Raw genomic sequence first — 17,789 nt, forward strand, 5'->3', positions numbered from 1 at the left:
TAAAAAAAAAAAAAAGTTCATTATGCAGGTACCCATGTTGATGAGATGTGCCCCACCTTCCCCTGGCAGTTTCCCACTACTGCCAATGCCACCCCCACCCTATCTATACTTTTTAAGATAGTTTCTTTATTAAATTCTCCTTAAAATATCCAGATTGTAGATGCCATCTCTTTCCAGCTGCGACCCTGATTTTTAGAGTCCCTAAGAGGACCAATGGTTTCTTTTATAGGTTTGAATAAATAAATGTTATCAATGAATCATAAGATAGTAATTTGGATTTTTTTTTTTTTTTATGCCTTCCACTCAACCCTGGAGTGCTGGGTTTGAGCCTAGCAGGAGCTGGATTTGTTTTTATTTGTCTTCTACAGTAGGTTTCCATAAACTTCTCTGCCCAGACATCTCCAGCCAAAAGATGAACAGTGAAATATTGACAACTTTTCACATTTCAATGTTTTCAACTTCATTTATAGATCTTGATTTCTATTTGTAGCATAAAGCATTTAAACTCCTCCTTCAGTGATTTTTAGCCCTTTGCTCCTTCAGAGTCTCTATTATTCTTGTGACAGAGACTTGTATTCTTTCTTTTTCAGGCCATTTAAGTATGGTCCCAAACTAGAATTTGTGAATACTGACCCATCTTAAGCAAATGTGTGAAACAGATAAAGATGTCTTTACATTCTCCAGAGTTCCTTCATGTTGCTAATGCCACTATTTGTCTCCTCCCTTTGTGTCCTTCAGTATCTGGTTCATTTGAGATATCTATTGTTTTTCTTTCTTTCTTTTTTTTTTTTTTTTTTAGTTGGAGTCTCTGTTGCCCAGCCTGGAGTGCAGTGGCACGCTCACAGCCACTGCATCCTCAAGCTTAGGTGATCCTTCCACCTCAGCCTTCCAAGTAACTGGAACTACAGGCACATGCCACCATGCTTGACAAATTTTTTGGTTTATTGTTTTTTTGTTTTTTGTTTTTTTGAGTAGTAGTCTCACTCTGTCACCCAGGCTGAAATGTAGTGGCACGCTTATGGCTATTACAGTCTCTACCTGCAATCCTCTTACCTCAGCCTCCCAAAGTGCTGGGATTATAGGCGTGAGCCACCACGCCTGGCCAACCTCAACTTTTAAAAAGGCGCATGTGCATAGACAAAGGCTAAACTTAAAAAGATTTAGCCATTCCTATATGTAAATCCTTTGTAGTTATGATTATATAAGGCATGTTATATCCCATGCTTCAACAGTACTGAATTTGAGGCACTCAAAAAACTCCTTGTTCTATCTAGTACCTGTGTTTTCCACTCATCATTGCTCCCTCTGCCCCTACATTCTGTATAAATATCTTTCTTTTTTTTTTTTTTTTGAGTTGGAATCTCACTCTGTTGCCCAGACTGGAGTGCAGTGGCCGCTCCCAGCCACCGCAGCCTCGACCTGCTGGGCTCCGGTGATCCTTCCGCCTCAGCCTTCCATGTAGCTGGAACTACAGGCACGCGCTACCACGCCCAGCTGATTTTTTGATTTATTGTAGAGATGAAGTCTTGCCTGCCCAGGCGGGTCTCGAACCCACGGGCTCAGGCAATCCACTCACCTCAGCCTCCCAAAGCGCGGGATTACAGACTGATCCACCGAACCCGCTAAATATCTTTCTTTACAGATATCTCGTTTGTCCTCTTACAGAGCCTTTCATAGAAATCTCCCTAAACAGGTTGTCTGTCTTTTCTCAATCTTGGCACTGTTGACGTTTGGGGCCAGGTAATTTTTTTGTTGCTGTAGGCTTCTTATCCTGTTCATCGTAGGATGTTCACCAGTATCCCAGCCCTCTCCCCACCAGTTGCTAGTTGCGGCTCTTCCAGTTGTGAAAATTCAAAATGTCTAAAGTCATTGCCAGATGTCCCCTAGGTGCAAAATCACTCCCCATTTAAAACCACTCTAGAATTGAAATCCTTATCCAACAGTATTGTATTTGCTAGATTTTCTCAGCTGCATCTCAGTTTATACTTTTAATCTCCAGGGTCTAACCAGTGTCTGACATATATAGGTAATCAGTAAATATTTATTGAATGGATTGAACATAATTCAGTATAATGGATCCCAGATACTTCATGACATACAAAATTCATAAACTGAGAAATGAGTTAGTTCTTAAATGTATATAAAGCCTTCTGGAGGCATTTTTACAAAAGGAAAATACATCTGATGTTTTATTTTATTTTAATTATATTTTAATATATTTTAAAGAATATTTCTTTAAATGTGGGGGTGATATTTTCTATTAGTGGTTTATTTAGAAGTACACAAGTACTATTCCTGTTGTTTCTTACATTGAATCTCTTCTGATTTGTCTGTTCTTCAGTTACTTTGTTAGACCTAGCTTTTGTTTGGAGAGTACATGTTTTTAAGTTTGAGTCTAGAATTAATATAGAGAAATAGCAATTGTGCTGTCTTGAAATAGAATGTACAAGTGGTCATTGCACAATAGTATATATACCCTAAAATCCTGTGGATAGAGGAGGGGTGGTTTTGTTGACTGTGACTCTTTCCAGTAAAATTCTTGGTAAATAGCCTTCTGTTGTAGGATTTTGTAAAGCATTTTTTTTTCTTGGACTTTTCACCCCTTTGTATAACTGTGTGTGAATAGATGTTAATGATATTTCTGTGCTGCTGAGCACCAGCTTTTTCCTAGAGAATGAGACTTAGTGGTGGATTTGAGGAATTAAGATGAGCATATTTTTTATTTTTTTATTTTGAATTTAAATTTGATAATCTTTTTCCATCACCACCCTGGTTGAAATTTTTGGGAGAAGCAGAAGACTCCTATTTCTTCATCTTTTTATCACTTTATCTGTCACTAAGTTCTTTCAGCTGTGCCTTCAAAATAGATTTCAAATCCAATTGCTTCTACCACTGCCACTCTGGTCTCTTGTTTGGATGATAGCAATAGTCTTCTCACTTCTCACTGGTTCTCCTGCTTCCAATATTATTGTCCTTCAGTCAGTTTTCTATAGAGCAGCCAAAATGATCTATGAAAAATGTGATTTAAAAAAAAATGTGATTTAGATCCTGTATTGAAAAAAACATTCTGGAGTCTGGGTGCAAGGGCTCATACCTTCCAGCGCTTGAGTATGAAGCGGGAGAGTTGCTTGAGCCCAAGAGTTTGAGACCAGCCTGGGCAACATGTGAGACCTCATCTCTAAGAAGGAAAAAAAAAGCTGGAGGAGGTGGCACGCGCCTGTAGTTCTAGCTACTTGGGAGGCCGAGATGGGAGGATCACCTCAGCCCAGTGCAGTGATCCACTGTACTCTAACTAGGGCAACAGAGTGAGGGCCCCAAGTGAGAAAAAGAAAGAAAAAACCCTCTGGTTTACTGTGTCAGATAATCCACTTCTAAATGATATTAGATCCTGCACTAATTTTGACTTGAAAACAGTCATTGTGCTTCTTTTTCTAGGAGGAACAGCACAGCATGCTGGGCTCTGGATTTAAAGCTGAGCGCTTACGTGTCAATTTGAGATTAGTCATAAATCGTCTTAAACTATTGGAGAAAAAAAAAAGTGAGTAGTGCATGGTCACCTTACCTGTTCTTTCCCAAAATACATCATTGGGTGCTAGCATTCCAGTAGTGAATTTTTCAAGGCAGTACTATGCAGTTTTGGGCTCTCGTATCTTTTAAGCTTTTGATATATTTTTGTCTTTTGTTACTAGTTCGACTGTTGTAGGGAAAGGGACATTCTCTGTTGCTGTGGAATCGATAACCTGACTCCTGAGTTGGAAATTCAAGCCACATACCCTTTGTTTTCTCACCGAGACTGGGGAGCAAATTCTAGAGTAGATGACCTGGGACTAGATTTGCTAAGGGAGAGTGAGCTAGGATACAGTAGAAGCGCCCAGTTCTCTCTTTGGGTGGAGGTTAGCCTGTAGACCACGTGCCAGTGTAGGACTGCTGTGTGACTGGAGTGGGATTTGTGCCTCAGCGGAACTGGCCCAGAAGGCAAGAAAGGAGATTGCTGACTATCTGGCCGCTGGGAAAGATGAACGAGCTCGGATCCGCGTGGAGCACATTATCCGGGAAGACTATCTTGTGGAGGCCATGGAGATCCTGGAGCTGTATTGTGACCTGCTGCTGGCTCGGTTTGGCCTCATCCAATCTATGAAGTAAGATACTCAATTCAGAAACCCAAATCACTTCTGGAATTTGAGAAAGGAGTAATATTGGTCTCTTTCTACATGTAGGAGGCTAGTACTAAGGAACTATTTCACATACTCAAGGATCTTTTTCCTGCTGATTGCTTGAAGGCCTGATTTCAACGTAGACAACTGTTGAAAAGAAAGTATAGAGTCTGAAATCGAGAGGCCTAAGTGTGTTTTGGCTTAAACATTTCCTGATTTTCAGGCCTTGAGCTCATTGCTTATGATGAGTTTCCCCAAAAGCAAAATAGGGTAATGGAAGTGGCTAGAAGGCTAGAGTTATTGTGGGAACCTAGTGAGATTCATGAAATAGCTTTAAGGCTATCAAGTTTGTGAAACAAAAACCAGCATTTTGTTGGTCCATTTTAAAGATTGTTAAATTGTATTAATTTTTTTCCTTGATCAGGGAACTAGATTCTGGACTGGCTGAATCTGTGTCTACACTGATCTGGGCTGCTCCTCGACTTCAGTCAGAAGTGGCTGAGTTAAAAATAGTGAGTACAACCAGTTTCAGTGATGTCTCTTGCTTTTCTTATTGTTAGGTTGGTTAATGTAAGTCACTTCTGTTTATTTCACCAGGTATTTTGTACCTTTCTCATGCAGCTTTTGAAACAGAATTTGTAAATTTGTTTCTTTCTCCTTTTCTGGCTTTATATCATAGAATAGGATGGTGTTTTGCAAGCTTAAGTAATTTTTCTATTTTCTTTCTGTTTTTCTTTCTTTTTTTTTGAGATAGAGTTTCACTCTGTTGCCCAGCCTGAATACAGTGGCATGATCATGGTTTACCACAGCCTTTACCTCCTGGGCTCAGGTGATACTTCCACCTCAGCCTTCTGAGTAGCTGGGACTACAGGTGCACACCACCTTGCCCTGATAATTTTTATTTATTTCTTATTTTATTTATTTTTTTTTTAGAGACAAAATCTTGCTGTTTTACCTAGACTGGTTTCAAACTTCTGGGCTCAAGCAGTCCTCCTGCTTTGGCCTTCCAAAGTACGAGGGATATAGGCATGAGCCATCATGCCTTGCCTTTTTAAAAAATTTTTAATAATTTTATTTTTTTGAGTTGGAGTCTCCGTTACCCAGGCTGGAGTACAGTGGCACACTCATGGCCACCCCAGCGTAGACCTACTGGGCTAGAGCAATCCTTCTGCCTCAGCCTTCCAAGTAACCAGAACTACAGGTGCTTGCTACAATGCCTGGCTAATTTTTTTTTTTAATTATTGTAGAGACGAGGTCTTGCCAGTTTGCCTGGGCTGGTCTCGAACCTGCGGGCTCAGGCAGTCCACTCTCCTTGACCTCCCAAAGGCTGGGCTACCAAACTGGCCTTTTAATAATTTTAATTTTAACTTTTATTTTGTAGAGACTGGGGTCTTGCTGTTTTGCCCTGGCTGGTCTCAAACTCCTGGCCTCAAGTGATCCTCCTACTTCAGCCTCCAATAGCGAACCATTGTGCGTGGCCTTGAGTGATTTTTTTTTTTGAGTCAGAGTCTCTGTCGCCTAGGCTGGGGTGCAGGGGCATGCTGCTCATGGCCACTGCAGCCTTGACCTGCTGGATTCAAGCGATCCTTCCTCCTCACCCTTTCAAGTAGCTGGAACTACAGGCGCACACCACCATGCCAGGCTAATTTTTTGATTTATTGTGGAGATGGGGGTCTCACCAAGTTGCCCAGGCTGGTCTTGAACCAGTGGACTCAGGTAATCCTCTTGCCTCAGCCTCCCAACATGCTGGGATTACAGGCTCGAGCCACTGCACCCAGCAGTAATTTTTTTAAGGAGCAAAGTTTTGTATACCTCTTGTTTTGTCTTAAATTATTTTTATTATAATGTTATTTTATTTATTTATTTATTTACTTATTGAATTTGAGTCTCACTCTGTCACCCAGGCTGGAGTGCTCATGGCCACCACAGCCTCAACCTGCTGGGTTCGGGCGATCCTTCCACCTCAACCTTCCAAGTAGCTGGGACTGCAGGTGTGCACCACCACACTTGGCTAATTTTTTGATTTATTGTAGAGATGAGGTCTTGCCATGTTGCCCAGGTTGGTCTTGAACCCATAGGCTCAGGCCGTCCTCTTACCTTTACCTTCCAAAGTGCTGGGATTACAGGCATGAGCCACCACATCTGGCTTATAATGTTATTTAACTGTATACAAATAGAAAAGTTGTTATACAACAGTAATAGCCAGTAAAGTTATAACATTAAGTTGACAGATGTTTTGCTATATCAATTCCACAGATATTTACTGAGTGGATAGTATGAGTTAAATGAGTGCTGAGAGTAACAGTATGAGCAGAATGTATCACCAGCCATATTCTTGTAGCTTAGAGTCTGGCAGGAGAGACAGATATTAACCAGAAAATTGCACATCACAACACAGATATGGTACTGACTGCCAGGATACAAGTTCAATTGACTTGTTTTCTTTCATATTTTTCTGTATCTGCCTATTTGTTTTATTTTCCAGGAGGTTGGAAGGTTATCTTCAACTCATCCATTGAGATTTCCTTGTTTTCTATGTTTTTTTTTTTTTTAAGTTGGAGTCTCACTGCTGCCCAAGCTGGAGTGCAGTGGCACACTCATGGCCACTGCAGCCTCGACCTGCTGGGCTCCGGCAATCTTTCCACCTCAGCCTCCCACGTAGTTGGAACTACAGGCTGCGTTACCACACCTGGCTCGTTTTTTGATTTATTGTAGAGATGAGGTCTCACCAGGTTGGTCACAAACCTCTGATCTTGGGCAGTCCTCTCGCCTTGGCCTCACAAAGTGCTAGGATTACAGACTTGAGCCACCATGCCCGGCCTGAGGATATTATTTAACATTTCTTTTAAATTTTTTTCTTCCTGTCATGTTTGTTTCCTTCAGTTTCCTTTTTTGTGTTTCTTAGTTTTAGAGTTTATTTTATAGTGGAGTTTTTTTTTTTTTTTTTAATATTTGGTGGTCCTTGGTTGTCGTTTATATTTAAAAGGGTGTGGCAATAAAAAGCAGATTAGTACCTCATGTGTGCATGGATGGGGTCTACTGCCGTATGCCTTCATTTTTGAGTGATCTGACTAAGCTCTTCTTTGGGTGAATTCTAGACAGTCAGAAACCAGTTTTCTTTCCTTTGGTTGATCGTTTTCCCCAGAAGCATCCTCCTACTTCTACCTGAGGGGCGTAAGTGGGTGCCAGCATTTCTGAGAGCCTAGTGGAGAATGAAGCCAAAAGTTTCAGTTTTTGATACATAGAAGACTTAATTTTACTTTTGTGAGTATCCCTGCTTTCTCCTGTGTGGAGTCCAGAGTCCCCTTGTTTAACTTCCTCAGAGAATAAACCTCTCATATTTTAATAGGGCGGGGGGGTGGTCACTGAGTTTTGTGGGTATAGGAATGGGAGAGAACAGACAATGGATTCTAATACAGATTTTTAACTTCAATTATTGTTTTTAGTCTCTCTTGTACTCCCTCTTTAAAAATTATCTCAGCCTGGGTGTGGTGGCTCAAGCCTGTAATCTCAGCACTTTGAGAGGCCAAGGCAAGAGGATTGCTTGAGCCCAGGGGTTCGAGACCAGCTGGGCAACTTGTTGAGACCTCATCTTTCCAATAAATCAAGAAAAAAGTTAGCCGGGTATGGCGGCGCACACCTGTAGTTCCAGCTACTTGGAAGGCTGAGGTGGAAGGTTCACCTGAGCCCAGCAGGTCATGGCTGCGGTGGCCATGAACATGCCACTGCACTCCAGCCTGGGCGACAGAGTGAGACTCCTACTCAAAAAGAGAAAAATCTTGTCATGGAAAAGGCCTAAATATGTCACAAAACCAAAAAACCGTGAAAGTGCTAAATTAATATAAGTAAACATGAAATAATCTCTGTGTAGTGTAAAGCGAAAACTAAACATAAGTCAGAAGACAAACGACAAATTTATGTCATAGGTCCCCCTGAAATTCTACATGTTGAACAGTGAGAACTTTCCCACTGGGTTCCCAAAATGTTGGGAACTCTCTGGTACCTTGCCGCTATCATCTTCTGTCTGAACTGTTACAATAGCTTCTTGTTCTACACCTGCTTTGACCTCTTTTAGGCATTCATCATGCCATCAGAACAGTCTGAGGGTTTTGTTCAAAACACAGATCTAATCCTGTCACTACCCCGTGCTATGAAGCACTTTAGAAGCTTTCTGCTGTTCTTGCCATATTAACAAAATTCCCTAACATAGCCTGCATAACCTTGCAGCATCTGGCTAACCTCCTTCCCTCTTTTTCTTTTTCTTTTTTGTTTTAGTCAGAGTCTCACTCTGTTGCCCAGGCTGGAGTGCAGTGGCATGCTCATGGCCACCACAGCCTCTCTACCTGCTGGGCTAAGGCAATCCTCCTGCCTCAGTCTTCCAAGTAGCTGGAACTACAGGCATGTGCCACCACGCCTGGCTAATTTTTTGATTTATTGTAGAGACGAAGTCTCAAGTTGCCCAGGCTGGTCTCGAACCTGTGGGCTCAGGCAGTAGTCTCTCCTCAGCCTCCCAAAATGATGGGATTACAGACGTGAGTCACTGTGCCTGGCTCTCACCCCCCTTTTTCTTCATTTTCTCCCACGCTTCTCCTTTGGGCTCGGCATTAGAGACTCACTAACTTTATTTCAGGCTTGAGGATTGGCCATGGTTTTTCTACCAGAGGCTTTTGCACTTGCTATTTCTTTTCCTGGAAGACTCTTCTTTCCATCCTTGTTGTTTAGCTTCTAACCATTCTTTAAATCTCAGCAAAACATCACTTCTTTCAGGAAGCCTTACCTGATGTTTCTGATCAGATCTGATTCTCTTATTAGAAGCTGGTAATAGCATGGTGCACCTTCCCTTGGTAGCACTTATCACAGCTGCAGTTGTACCTTTTTCTGTGTGATTGTTTGATTAGTGACTGTTTTCCCCAGATTGTAAGACTGCAAGAGTAGGAACAGTATCTGTTTTTGTTCATCACTATATTTGTATTAAATATCATAATGCTTATAATCGTGGTTGGCACCTAGATGCTGCTCACTGACTGGATGGATAAGCAGTGAATTAATGTGTACCCCTTAAGGTTTTTCAGACTTCAGTTTTTTGGAAATCTTGTAATGGAAGTGTGTTTACTGTTGATGGGAGGAAGCTTGAACCAATCTGTAGAAGTGGCTTTCATTTTTATTTGCTGTTTTTTTTTTCCTTTGTAGGTTGCTGATCAGCTCTGTGCCAAGTATAGCAAGGAATATGGCAAATTATGTAGGACGAATCAGATTGGAACTGTGAATGACAGGGTAATGGATATACTTGGTAAACATGATGTAGTGCATGGATTGGAGCAAGTTATTTTATTGCCTGTGGTTCTAGATTGGGTACCACCATCCAGGGTTGCACATTTCATAGCGAGGGTGAGGAGGATGGTGGTGTGGTTGGCAGTGCAGTCAACTCCTTACCCTGCCCAACCAACACCTCTGACTGTGATGCTGTCACTCCTGACTTTCCCTCTGTCCTTTGTGCCCTTTATGATTTGTGAAGATTAGAAGTGAGGTGGGGAGAAGGGTGGAAACTGAAAAGGGAAAGATAGCAGTATTATTAGTCTTTTACCAACACCTGGATCATGTGAGATCAGCGAATGTGAAAGAAAGACATGGGTCCTGTGATATGCTGGTGACTGTAAAAAATCATTTTAACTACACCGAATCACTTTTTTCTTCATTGTTACCTGTAAAATGAGAGAAACTAAGTTTAAATAGTGAGACAGGTTAGGATTAGACTGGTTGATATAGATGCATCTTAACCCTGGGTCTTTTACTTACAGCTAATGCACAAACTGAGTGTGGAAGCCCCACCCAAAATCCTGGTGGAGAGATATCTGATTGAAATTGCTAAGAATTACAATGTACCCTATGAGCCTGACTCTGTGGTCATGGTAAGTTTATCCCAGAGTACAGAGGAAAATGAGTTTCTATCTATGCCCTTCTTTTTAAAAATAACCATATTCTTGTCGGGCGTGGTGGCTCACACCTGTAATCCCAGCACTTTGAGAGGCTGAGGTGAGAGGATTCCCTGAGCCCATGGGTTCAAAACCAACCTGGGCAACATGATGAGACCTCGTCTCTACAATAAAATTTAAAAATTAGCCAGGCACACCTGTGGTTCCAGCTACTTGGATGGATGAGGTAGAAGAATCGCGTGAACCCAGTGGGTTGAGCCTGTGGTGGCCGTGAGTGTACCAGTGCACTCCAGCCTGGGTGACAGAGTGAGACTCTGACTCACACATTCAAAAAATAATAATAACCTTATTTTTTGCACAATTTTAAATTTGTGTGAGTTTAAGTCTTTGTCCTGTTAGTGCCTTTTTGGGTGAATGTATATACATATATATCTGCATATCTCACAGTGTACTTAGAGATCAGATTAGATGAATGACTGAAGACACTTTGAGAAGCTACAAACCATTATGCAAATGTAAAATGGTATTATTATTGATGCTTTTTGGTGACTTCAAGGAATTGAGAATCCCCCTGTGGATAGCAAGAAATGCCCCAACACCTAAACAGTTCCTGAAACACTTAATGGGTGCCCACCATGTGTCAGTGCACCAAAAGCTGAGAATACAGGGATAAATTCATTCAGCAGTTAAGTTGGTGTGGTGTGATGGATGCTTTAGTTTGCTGCTATCATACCTCCTTAGCTCCAGTTGGGAACACCTACAGGTTCATCCTAGCTCCAGAACTCCCTGGGGCATTGGGTGAGGACTTTGTTGTGACTGTGTCACAGCCCAACTTTCCCCTCCATCCTGCTCTGCTTCCTTACCCTAGAGGTGTTGATCCTAAGAGCACACTCTCACCAGGCACGGTGGCTCAAGCCTGTAATCCCAGCACTTTGGGAAACCCAGGCAAGAGGATTGCCTGAGTCCAGGGCTTCAAGACCAGCCTGGGCAAGTTGATGAGACCTCATCTCTACAATAAATTAAAAAATTACCTAGGCGTGGTGGTACACGCCTGTAGTTCCAGCTACTTGGAAGGCTGAGGAGGAAGGATTACCTTGAGCCCAGCAGATAGAGGCTGTGGTGGCGGCATCAGAGTGACTCCAACTCAAAAGACAAAAACAAAAAAACTAAGAGCACTCTCCAGTAAACTTCCTGCATGCTAATCTGTATCTCTGAGTCTGCTTTCTGGGGAGCCTGGCCTTGAATATGAGTTAATAATATGACTTTCTTTCTGTTTCTTAGGCAGAAGCTCCTCCTGGAGTAGAGACAGATCTTATTGATGTTGGATTCACAGATGATGTGAAGAAAGGTGGCCCTGGAAGAGGAGGAGGAGAAGGGGGCGGGTTCACAGCACCAGTTAGTGGACCTGATGGAACAGTGCCAATGCCCATGCCCATGCCCATGCCTATGCCATCTCCAAACACACCTTTCTCATATCCACTGCCAAAGGGACCAGTAAGTATACATATAAATAAGTGTGGATGTAAGCTTTAGAAAATGTTGCAGAAGATGACAAAGTTGACTTTGTGAATACTTAGGAGTTACAGGATGTCAGGACCATTTAGCAATAAGAACAGTTGGTGTTACCTTAATGATCATATTGTGGGGGAAATAATAATTGGAATTCAGAGAAAGTCTTTTGATTCAGCTGTAGGTAATGAAGAGATGGTGCTAGAAAAACTCTTTTCTTTTCTTTAAAATAGAGATGACATCTTGCTTTGTTGCCCAGGGTGGTTCTTGAACTCCTAGGCTCAAGCGATCCTCTTGCTTTGGCTTCCCAAAGTGTTGAGCCATTGCACCTGGCCTAAAAACCTTTTACATACAGGTTTATTGAATATCTTTGGGACTGTTTGCAGTCCTGCTAGTAGCTTTTTCCATAAATAATAAACTGCTGCTAATAACCAGGCCAAAACTTGATAATAACAAGATGGAAGGTTATTGCTAGTAAGAAAGTCTGATTAGAATTTTTCTTGTAAACATTGAAGCACTTGATTTAGTAATTTAAAGGATAGTCTTTGGCTATGGGTCTTTTTTTTTTAATCAACCCACATCATGTTTGATGGCTATAGGTCTTTAATGGTCTGGAATCTTTCTGACCACATGTAGTCCTTTGGGCATTTTTTTTTCTTTTGGTGATCTTGAATATACGTATTCAGTGTGAGAAGATTTGTGTGTGTGTGTGTGCGCGTGCACACAGACAAATTTCTCCCTTCCCATATACAACCTCAGAAACTGTAAATTAGGGGCAGTGCCTTTGATGTTACCTTTCTCCTCTTGCAGTCGGATTTCAATGGATTGCCAGTGGGGACTTTTCAGGCCTTTCCTAATATTCATCCACCTCAGATACCAGCAACTCCCCCATCGTATGAATCTGTAAGTGCCTGAGCCTCTTTTATAAGCAACAGGAGAGTGAATCCCATGAAGAGAGAACAAATTAATGACCACAGGGAAGGCAAAGTTTTAATCAACTTCTAGTACCCACATTGCTCTTGCTTTGGGATTCTTATGTTGCTTAACACTACCCTGGAAATGGGGAGTGGGGGTGATGGCAACATCATTGGTGGCAAAGCTCTGTCTGCAATTAAGCCAGGAATCAGGAAGGAGCTGCACATCTCTTAGAAAGTTGTCCTATGAGGGCACTTAACCAGTTACTTTAACTAGATAGGCAGAGAAGCACATTGAGCTGGTATACTCTTGGTGCTAGAGTCTCATAATTATTAAAATACTAGTTTTGTAAGTTCTAACGTAAATAAATAGTGACCACATTTTTATCATAAGTGTCCAGTAAGTGCATTTCAGGCTGTAGACTTGATTTCATATTACAGTCTGGTAGTTAAAACTTGCCCTGTGTATTCAACCTGTAGAGTTGATTTCATATTGTAGTCCGGTAATTAAAACTTGCCCTATGTAGCTAATACGGTGATGATGCCCTCAACTGTAGGTGATTGTAACATTTTTGGTTCAGAATTCCGTTGTTTCCTTAGTCAGTATATTATGCCTTTGAGACCTGTTCCTATCTGATATTTTACTGAGAAGACAAACAGCATTTGCTGGGTAAATTATTCATCCAGGAAGGTCTCCCTGTTCCTGAGCTTGCTTACTGTTCTTTCTCTTGGTATTTATCTCCAGCTGATGTGTTTTACCTTGGGTATGAGTTTTTCTTATGCTTTGGTCTTGCATGCGTCAAAGCATGACCCACAACTGTTTATAGGAATGAGGTAGAAGATCTTCATCAGTACTTGAGGGCCTGGTTCTCAAAGATATATTCAGTGGTTTAGTACTTTCTCTTTGCCCAGATGGTGAGAGGGTATCATTAGTAAAGGGTGGGGTTATGGTGTGGTTAGAATTTTTTTTTCTGCTTGGCAGTAAGAGTTCAACATGGTATCTACCTGGTTGGAGGAAGTGCAGGGGGCGGAGGGATAGTTTCTTTGGTGCAGATTCTTTTGCTTTTGGTGAGCAACTTAGCTCTTGGAAAACAGAGGCTTATACCAGTGATGCCATTGCTTTTTCTTCTGGTAACAATCTTTGTGTTTCAGGTTGATGACAATGCTGATAAGAATGTCTCTTCTACACAGATCATGGGTGAGTAGTGTGAATCAGGAGGCTCAGTGCTGGACCCGCTGCTGTTTTCTCATTATTGTTTCTCCCTTAGAGACTGTTTGCATGTCCATGGCATTCACCCAATGCTGTATATTTAAAACAGAACTCAGGATTTCCTACTTCCAAAGATAAAAGATTTTCCCTACCCTAAAAGATCCCCCAAGTTCCCTGTTCCTGACAGTGGTATCACTATTTTTTTCATATTCTAGTTTTTCAGTCACCCTCAAGTTATTTATTATACTATTGCTGCTTCACCTGCCATTGTCCCTCAATCCCCTCAATTTTTTTTAAGTTAGGGTGTTAAAGAGAAAATAGGCACAAATCATAAATGTTTCTCAGTGAATTTTCACAAAGCAAGCATGTTCATATCAATGTCCACTCAAAAAATAAAACACTACCAGCACCCCAGAGAAAGGGATACTTTTATAATTAGAGACAGTTGTTTTATGAAGGTATAGTTTTTATTTTTATTTACTTATTTTTGAGTTGGAGTCTCACTCCGTCGCCCAGGCTGGAGTGCAGTGGTGATTCTTCTGCCTCAGCCTTCCAAGTAGTTGGAACTACAGGCACACACTACCACACCCGGCTAATTTTTTATTTATTGTAGAGTTGAGGTCTTGCCAAGTTGCCCAGGCTAGTCTCAAACCTGTGGCTCAGGCAATCCACCTGCCTCGGCTTCCCCCAAAGTACTGGGATTACAGGCTGAGCCACCGAGCCCAGCAAGGTATAGTTTTTATTGAAAAAACATAGATTTTTAGTATATAGTTTGATGAGTTTTTACACACACACAAAACCACCAGTCTAGCCAGTGTATAGAATGTTTTCGTCGCCCCAGAAACTTTCCTTGTGTTCCCTTCCAGTCAGCTCTGCCCTTCCCCCAGAGGCAAGCACTATTTTGATTTTCTGTAGTTTAGTTTTGCCTACTCTAGAACTTAATGCTGTTAAAACACTACCAACAACCCTACATACGAACAAGTTCCATTCTGAAATCACATTTGTAAGTCCAATTTTTCATAAGTCCAACAAAATTAGCCTAGGTTCCCAACTAATATAGTTGGCTAAATAGTACTGTAATAGGTTTATAATATTTTCCACACAAATAATACACACAAGAAATAAGACACTTTAAATCTTACAGTACAGTGCCTTGTAAAGTACAGTGGTACAGTATAGTACAATAGCTAGCACACGGGGACTGGCATTGAGTGAAATAGGCACAAATTGTAAGTGTTACTGACTAGAGGAAGGAGAGTAGGTGGGAGATGGTAGAGCTCAAGGATCATTAGCAAATAGGAGACAGAGGGCAAACTGCAGGGTCACACCAGACATGTGAACTAGCTTATGTGATTGGGCATATGTTCGCATCCTTGAAAGTTCACAACGTGAAGGTTCATATGTAGAGAATTTAATATATTTAAATGCAAACGTAGATAGGGGGTGATTTTAACATAAAATACACATTGAAAGACTAGAAATACAGATCAGACCATTACATCAAATCATATGGACATTAACATTCTTTATACAAAATTTTCCCCCTTAGCCTTAAAGAGTGGAGATTCTTAAGGAAGCAGTATTTGTTCCAGTGGAATGCTAGTACCACTCCTTGGACTTGATTGTTATAGGACAGACCTTTGTGAAAGGAAAGTCTGTTTAGATGAATGTTTTGTGGATATGGCCCCATGAGGCACACTTCTACTTCCCTTTACCGTTTTTCTCACCATAGGAAAGTAAAACAGATAGAATTCAGCCATAATTAGGAAATGCAGATGTTAATTATCTTAATTTTTTTTTTTGAGTCGGAGTCTCACTCTGTCGCTCAGACTGGAGTGCAGTGGCCGCTCCCAGCCACCGCAGCCTCGCCTGCTGGGCTCCGGTGATCCTTCCGCCTCAGCCTTCCAAGTAGTAGCTGGAACTACAGGCGCGCGCTACCACGCCCGGCTCATTTTTGATTTATTGTAGAGATGAGGTCTCGCCAAGTTGCCCAGGTGGGTCTCGAACCCGCGGGCTCAGGCAATCTACTCACCTCAGCCTCCCAAAGGCACGGGATTACAGATTGAGCCACTGATCCCGGCCATAAATTTGTTTTTAAACTAGTATTTTCTCCTGTATTTTGATCTGCTAAAGGGGATTGTGGGTCATTTTTTTTTTTTGACCAAAGGATATCCGAGTCATTTCTCTGGTGTTTTTAACTTTATGCTTCTTATCCTAATGTAATTAGGTCCTGGACCCAAGCCAGAAGCCTCTGCAAAGCCTCCTTCCAGACCTGTGGATAACTACGACAACTTTGTGCTACCAGAGTTGCCATCTGTGCCAGACACACTACCAACTGCATCTGCTGGTGCCAGCACCTCAGCATCTGAAGACATTGACTTTGATGATCTTTCTCGAAGATTTGAAGAGCTAAAAAAGAAAACATAGGTTTAAGAAACAGGCATCTTTGAAGTTCTGGGAGTTGAGACTGAGCAGTTTCTCCTTATAACAAAGAATCTCCATGAAATTCCGTTTCATCTATTAACTATCACTGAGCACACTCTTCCTCTGGGCTCTCGTCCTGCTCCTCCAGATTCTGCTGCTTTCCAGTTCTCTGTCGATCCTAAGAGACTAACTGCTGGAGACTTTGAGGCCAGAGCAGCTAGCTCCTGGCAGCGTGCTTGTCCTTTTCATGTCAGAGTGATCCCAAGTTCGCTTCTGGCCCATCCTTCCATGAAAACATTGTGGGGTGAGCTGCCAGAGATGGCTGGACAGTGAAGGAGAGCACCTCGTGAAGTGTCCCACCCTCGTGTTGAGGTTCCAGACTTAGAAACAAACCCCTCTGGGGGGGTTTGTGTGAGTGAGAGTCAAGGCCATGGTGTGTGTTTTCTCTCTCTCTGCTATGAATGGAAGAGAGAATGACTCAGGAAGCCCTTGTAACGGTTCCTGGAAGCTGGGCCCTCTCATTGGCATATACACTACTGCTCACTGTAGGGTACTGTTCCACCTGGATCCAGTTGCAAAGTTTATTTGGAAAGTTGAAGGCCTCTCTTAGTTCTACTGGATTCTCAGGGAGCCCTCTGTGGCCTTTTGCTTTGAGTGTTGTTTCCCTTTTATCAGAGGGCAGCACTGTGGAAATTCCTGTTTTCCCTGTAGCCTGTTCTGTTTGATTACATTATGGGCAGAGGAAGGACAGGCCACGTATTGGGCAGAAGTTGCCATTCAGGCCTAGGGTAGGCTTCCAGCTGCCTTAATAGAAGTACTCAAGTCTCTTGGGTAGTGAGCTGGAAAGCCTACCGGAGAAGAGGGGTGCCTGTTTTCATTTGAAAACTTAATGATTAATGGAATCTTTAAAACTGATTTCAGAGACATTTTTGATGCCACGTGGCTGTTCACTATTTTCCTGGATGGATGAGAATCTTCTGTTGTAACTTATGTGCTCCTTTGCCCCATAGCTGAGGAGGCCATCTTTCCCCTCAAGGATGGCTTTGGGAGTGAAAGATACAATTTTGCTTCTGTGTATGTAGTATATTTGTACATAACCTGTTTCAAGCAACTCTTTAATGTTTTTGATTGGTTTGTATCTCATAGCTCAGTAGTTGCTAATAAAGTTAAAGATCCTGTGTCTTGCTTTCTCCACAAAAGATGAGGTATAGATTTTGTTTTTGGTTTTTTTTTGAGTCAGAGTCTCACTCTGTTGCCCAAGCTGGAGCGCAGAGACACACTCACGGCCACCACAGCCTCAACCTGCTGGACTCAGACGATCCTTGTGCCTCAGCCTTCCAAGGCAGCTGGAACCATAGGCACATGCCACCACACCCAGCTAATTTTTTGATTTATTGTCAAGATGAGGTCTCATCAAGTTACTCAGGGTGGTCTTGAACCCGTGGGCTCAGGCAATCCTCTCACCTCAGCCTCTCAAAGTGCTGGGATTATAGGTGTCAGCCACCGCACCCAACCTGTGTTTGTTTTTAGTGAGTTGCAGTGAGCTCACTTCAGATTCCATTTCTCACAGCCATCCTGGGACTTGGGTGGTGAGTATTCTGTTACTTACTGCTTGGCAGTAGAACTGGTTTATCCTGGATTATTC

At 42.0% G+C, this 17,789-nt stretch overlaps 1 protein-coding gene across 8 annotated transcripts in view; it reads left to right on the forward strand.

The window, feature by feature from the left end:
• LOC103276328 (IST1 homolog) overlaps positions 1-17,343 on the forward strand; it is an 85,023-nt gene extending 67,680 nt beyond the window's left edge. For 3 of the 8 annotated variants that reach the window (XM_021706838.1, XM_008073732.1, XM_008073733.1), the window contains 9 exons: positions 3,436-3,538; positions 3,959-4,139; positions 4,579-4,666; positions 9,345-9,428; positions 9,953-10,063; positions 11,369-11,581; positions 12,407-12,499; positions 13,663-13,708; positions 15,948-17,343. In XM_021706838.1, coding sequence (XP_021562513.1) covers positions 3,451-3,538; positions 3,959-4,139; positions 4,579-4,666; positions 9,345-9,428; positions 9,953-10,063; positions 11,369-11,581; positions 12,407-12,499; positions 13,663-13,708; positions 15,948-16,147 — 1,104 coding nt within the window. In that variant the 5' untranslated portion in view covers positions 3,436-3,450 and the 3' untranslated portion in view covers positions 16,148-17,343. The remainder of the gene's footprint in view (positions 1-3,435; positions 3,539-3,958; positions 4,140-4,578; positions 4,667-9,344; positions 9,429-9,952; positions 10,064-11,368; positions 11,582-12,406; positions 12,500-13,662; positions 13,709-15,947) is intronic. The other 5 variants (XM_008073734.1, XM_021706839.1, XM_008073735.1 and 2 more) reach the window with 5 other exon arrangements.
• Positions 17,344-17,789: the final 446 nt, after the last annotated feature.

This window comes from Carlito syrichta, unplaced genomic scaffold, assembly GCF_000164805.1.
Source record: "Carlito syrichta isolate Samal-C Ts95f unplaced genomic scaffold, Tarsius_syrichta-2.0.1 Scaffold316038, whole genome shotgun sequence".
Taxonomy (NCBI): domain Eukaryota; kingdom Metazoa; phylum Chordata; class Mammalia; order Primates; family Tarsiidae; genus Carlito; species Carlito syrichta.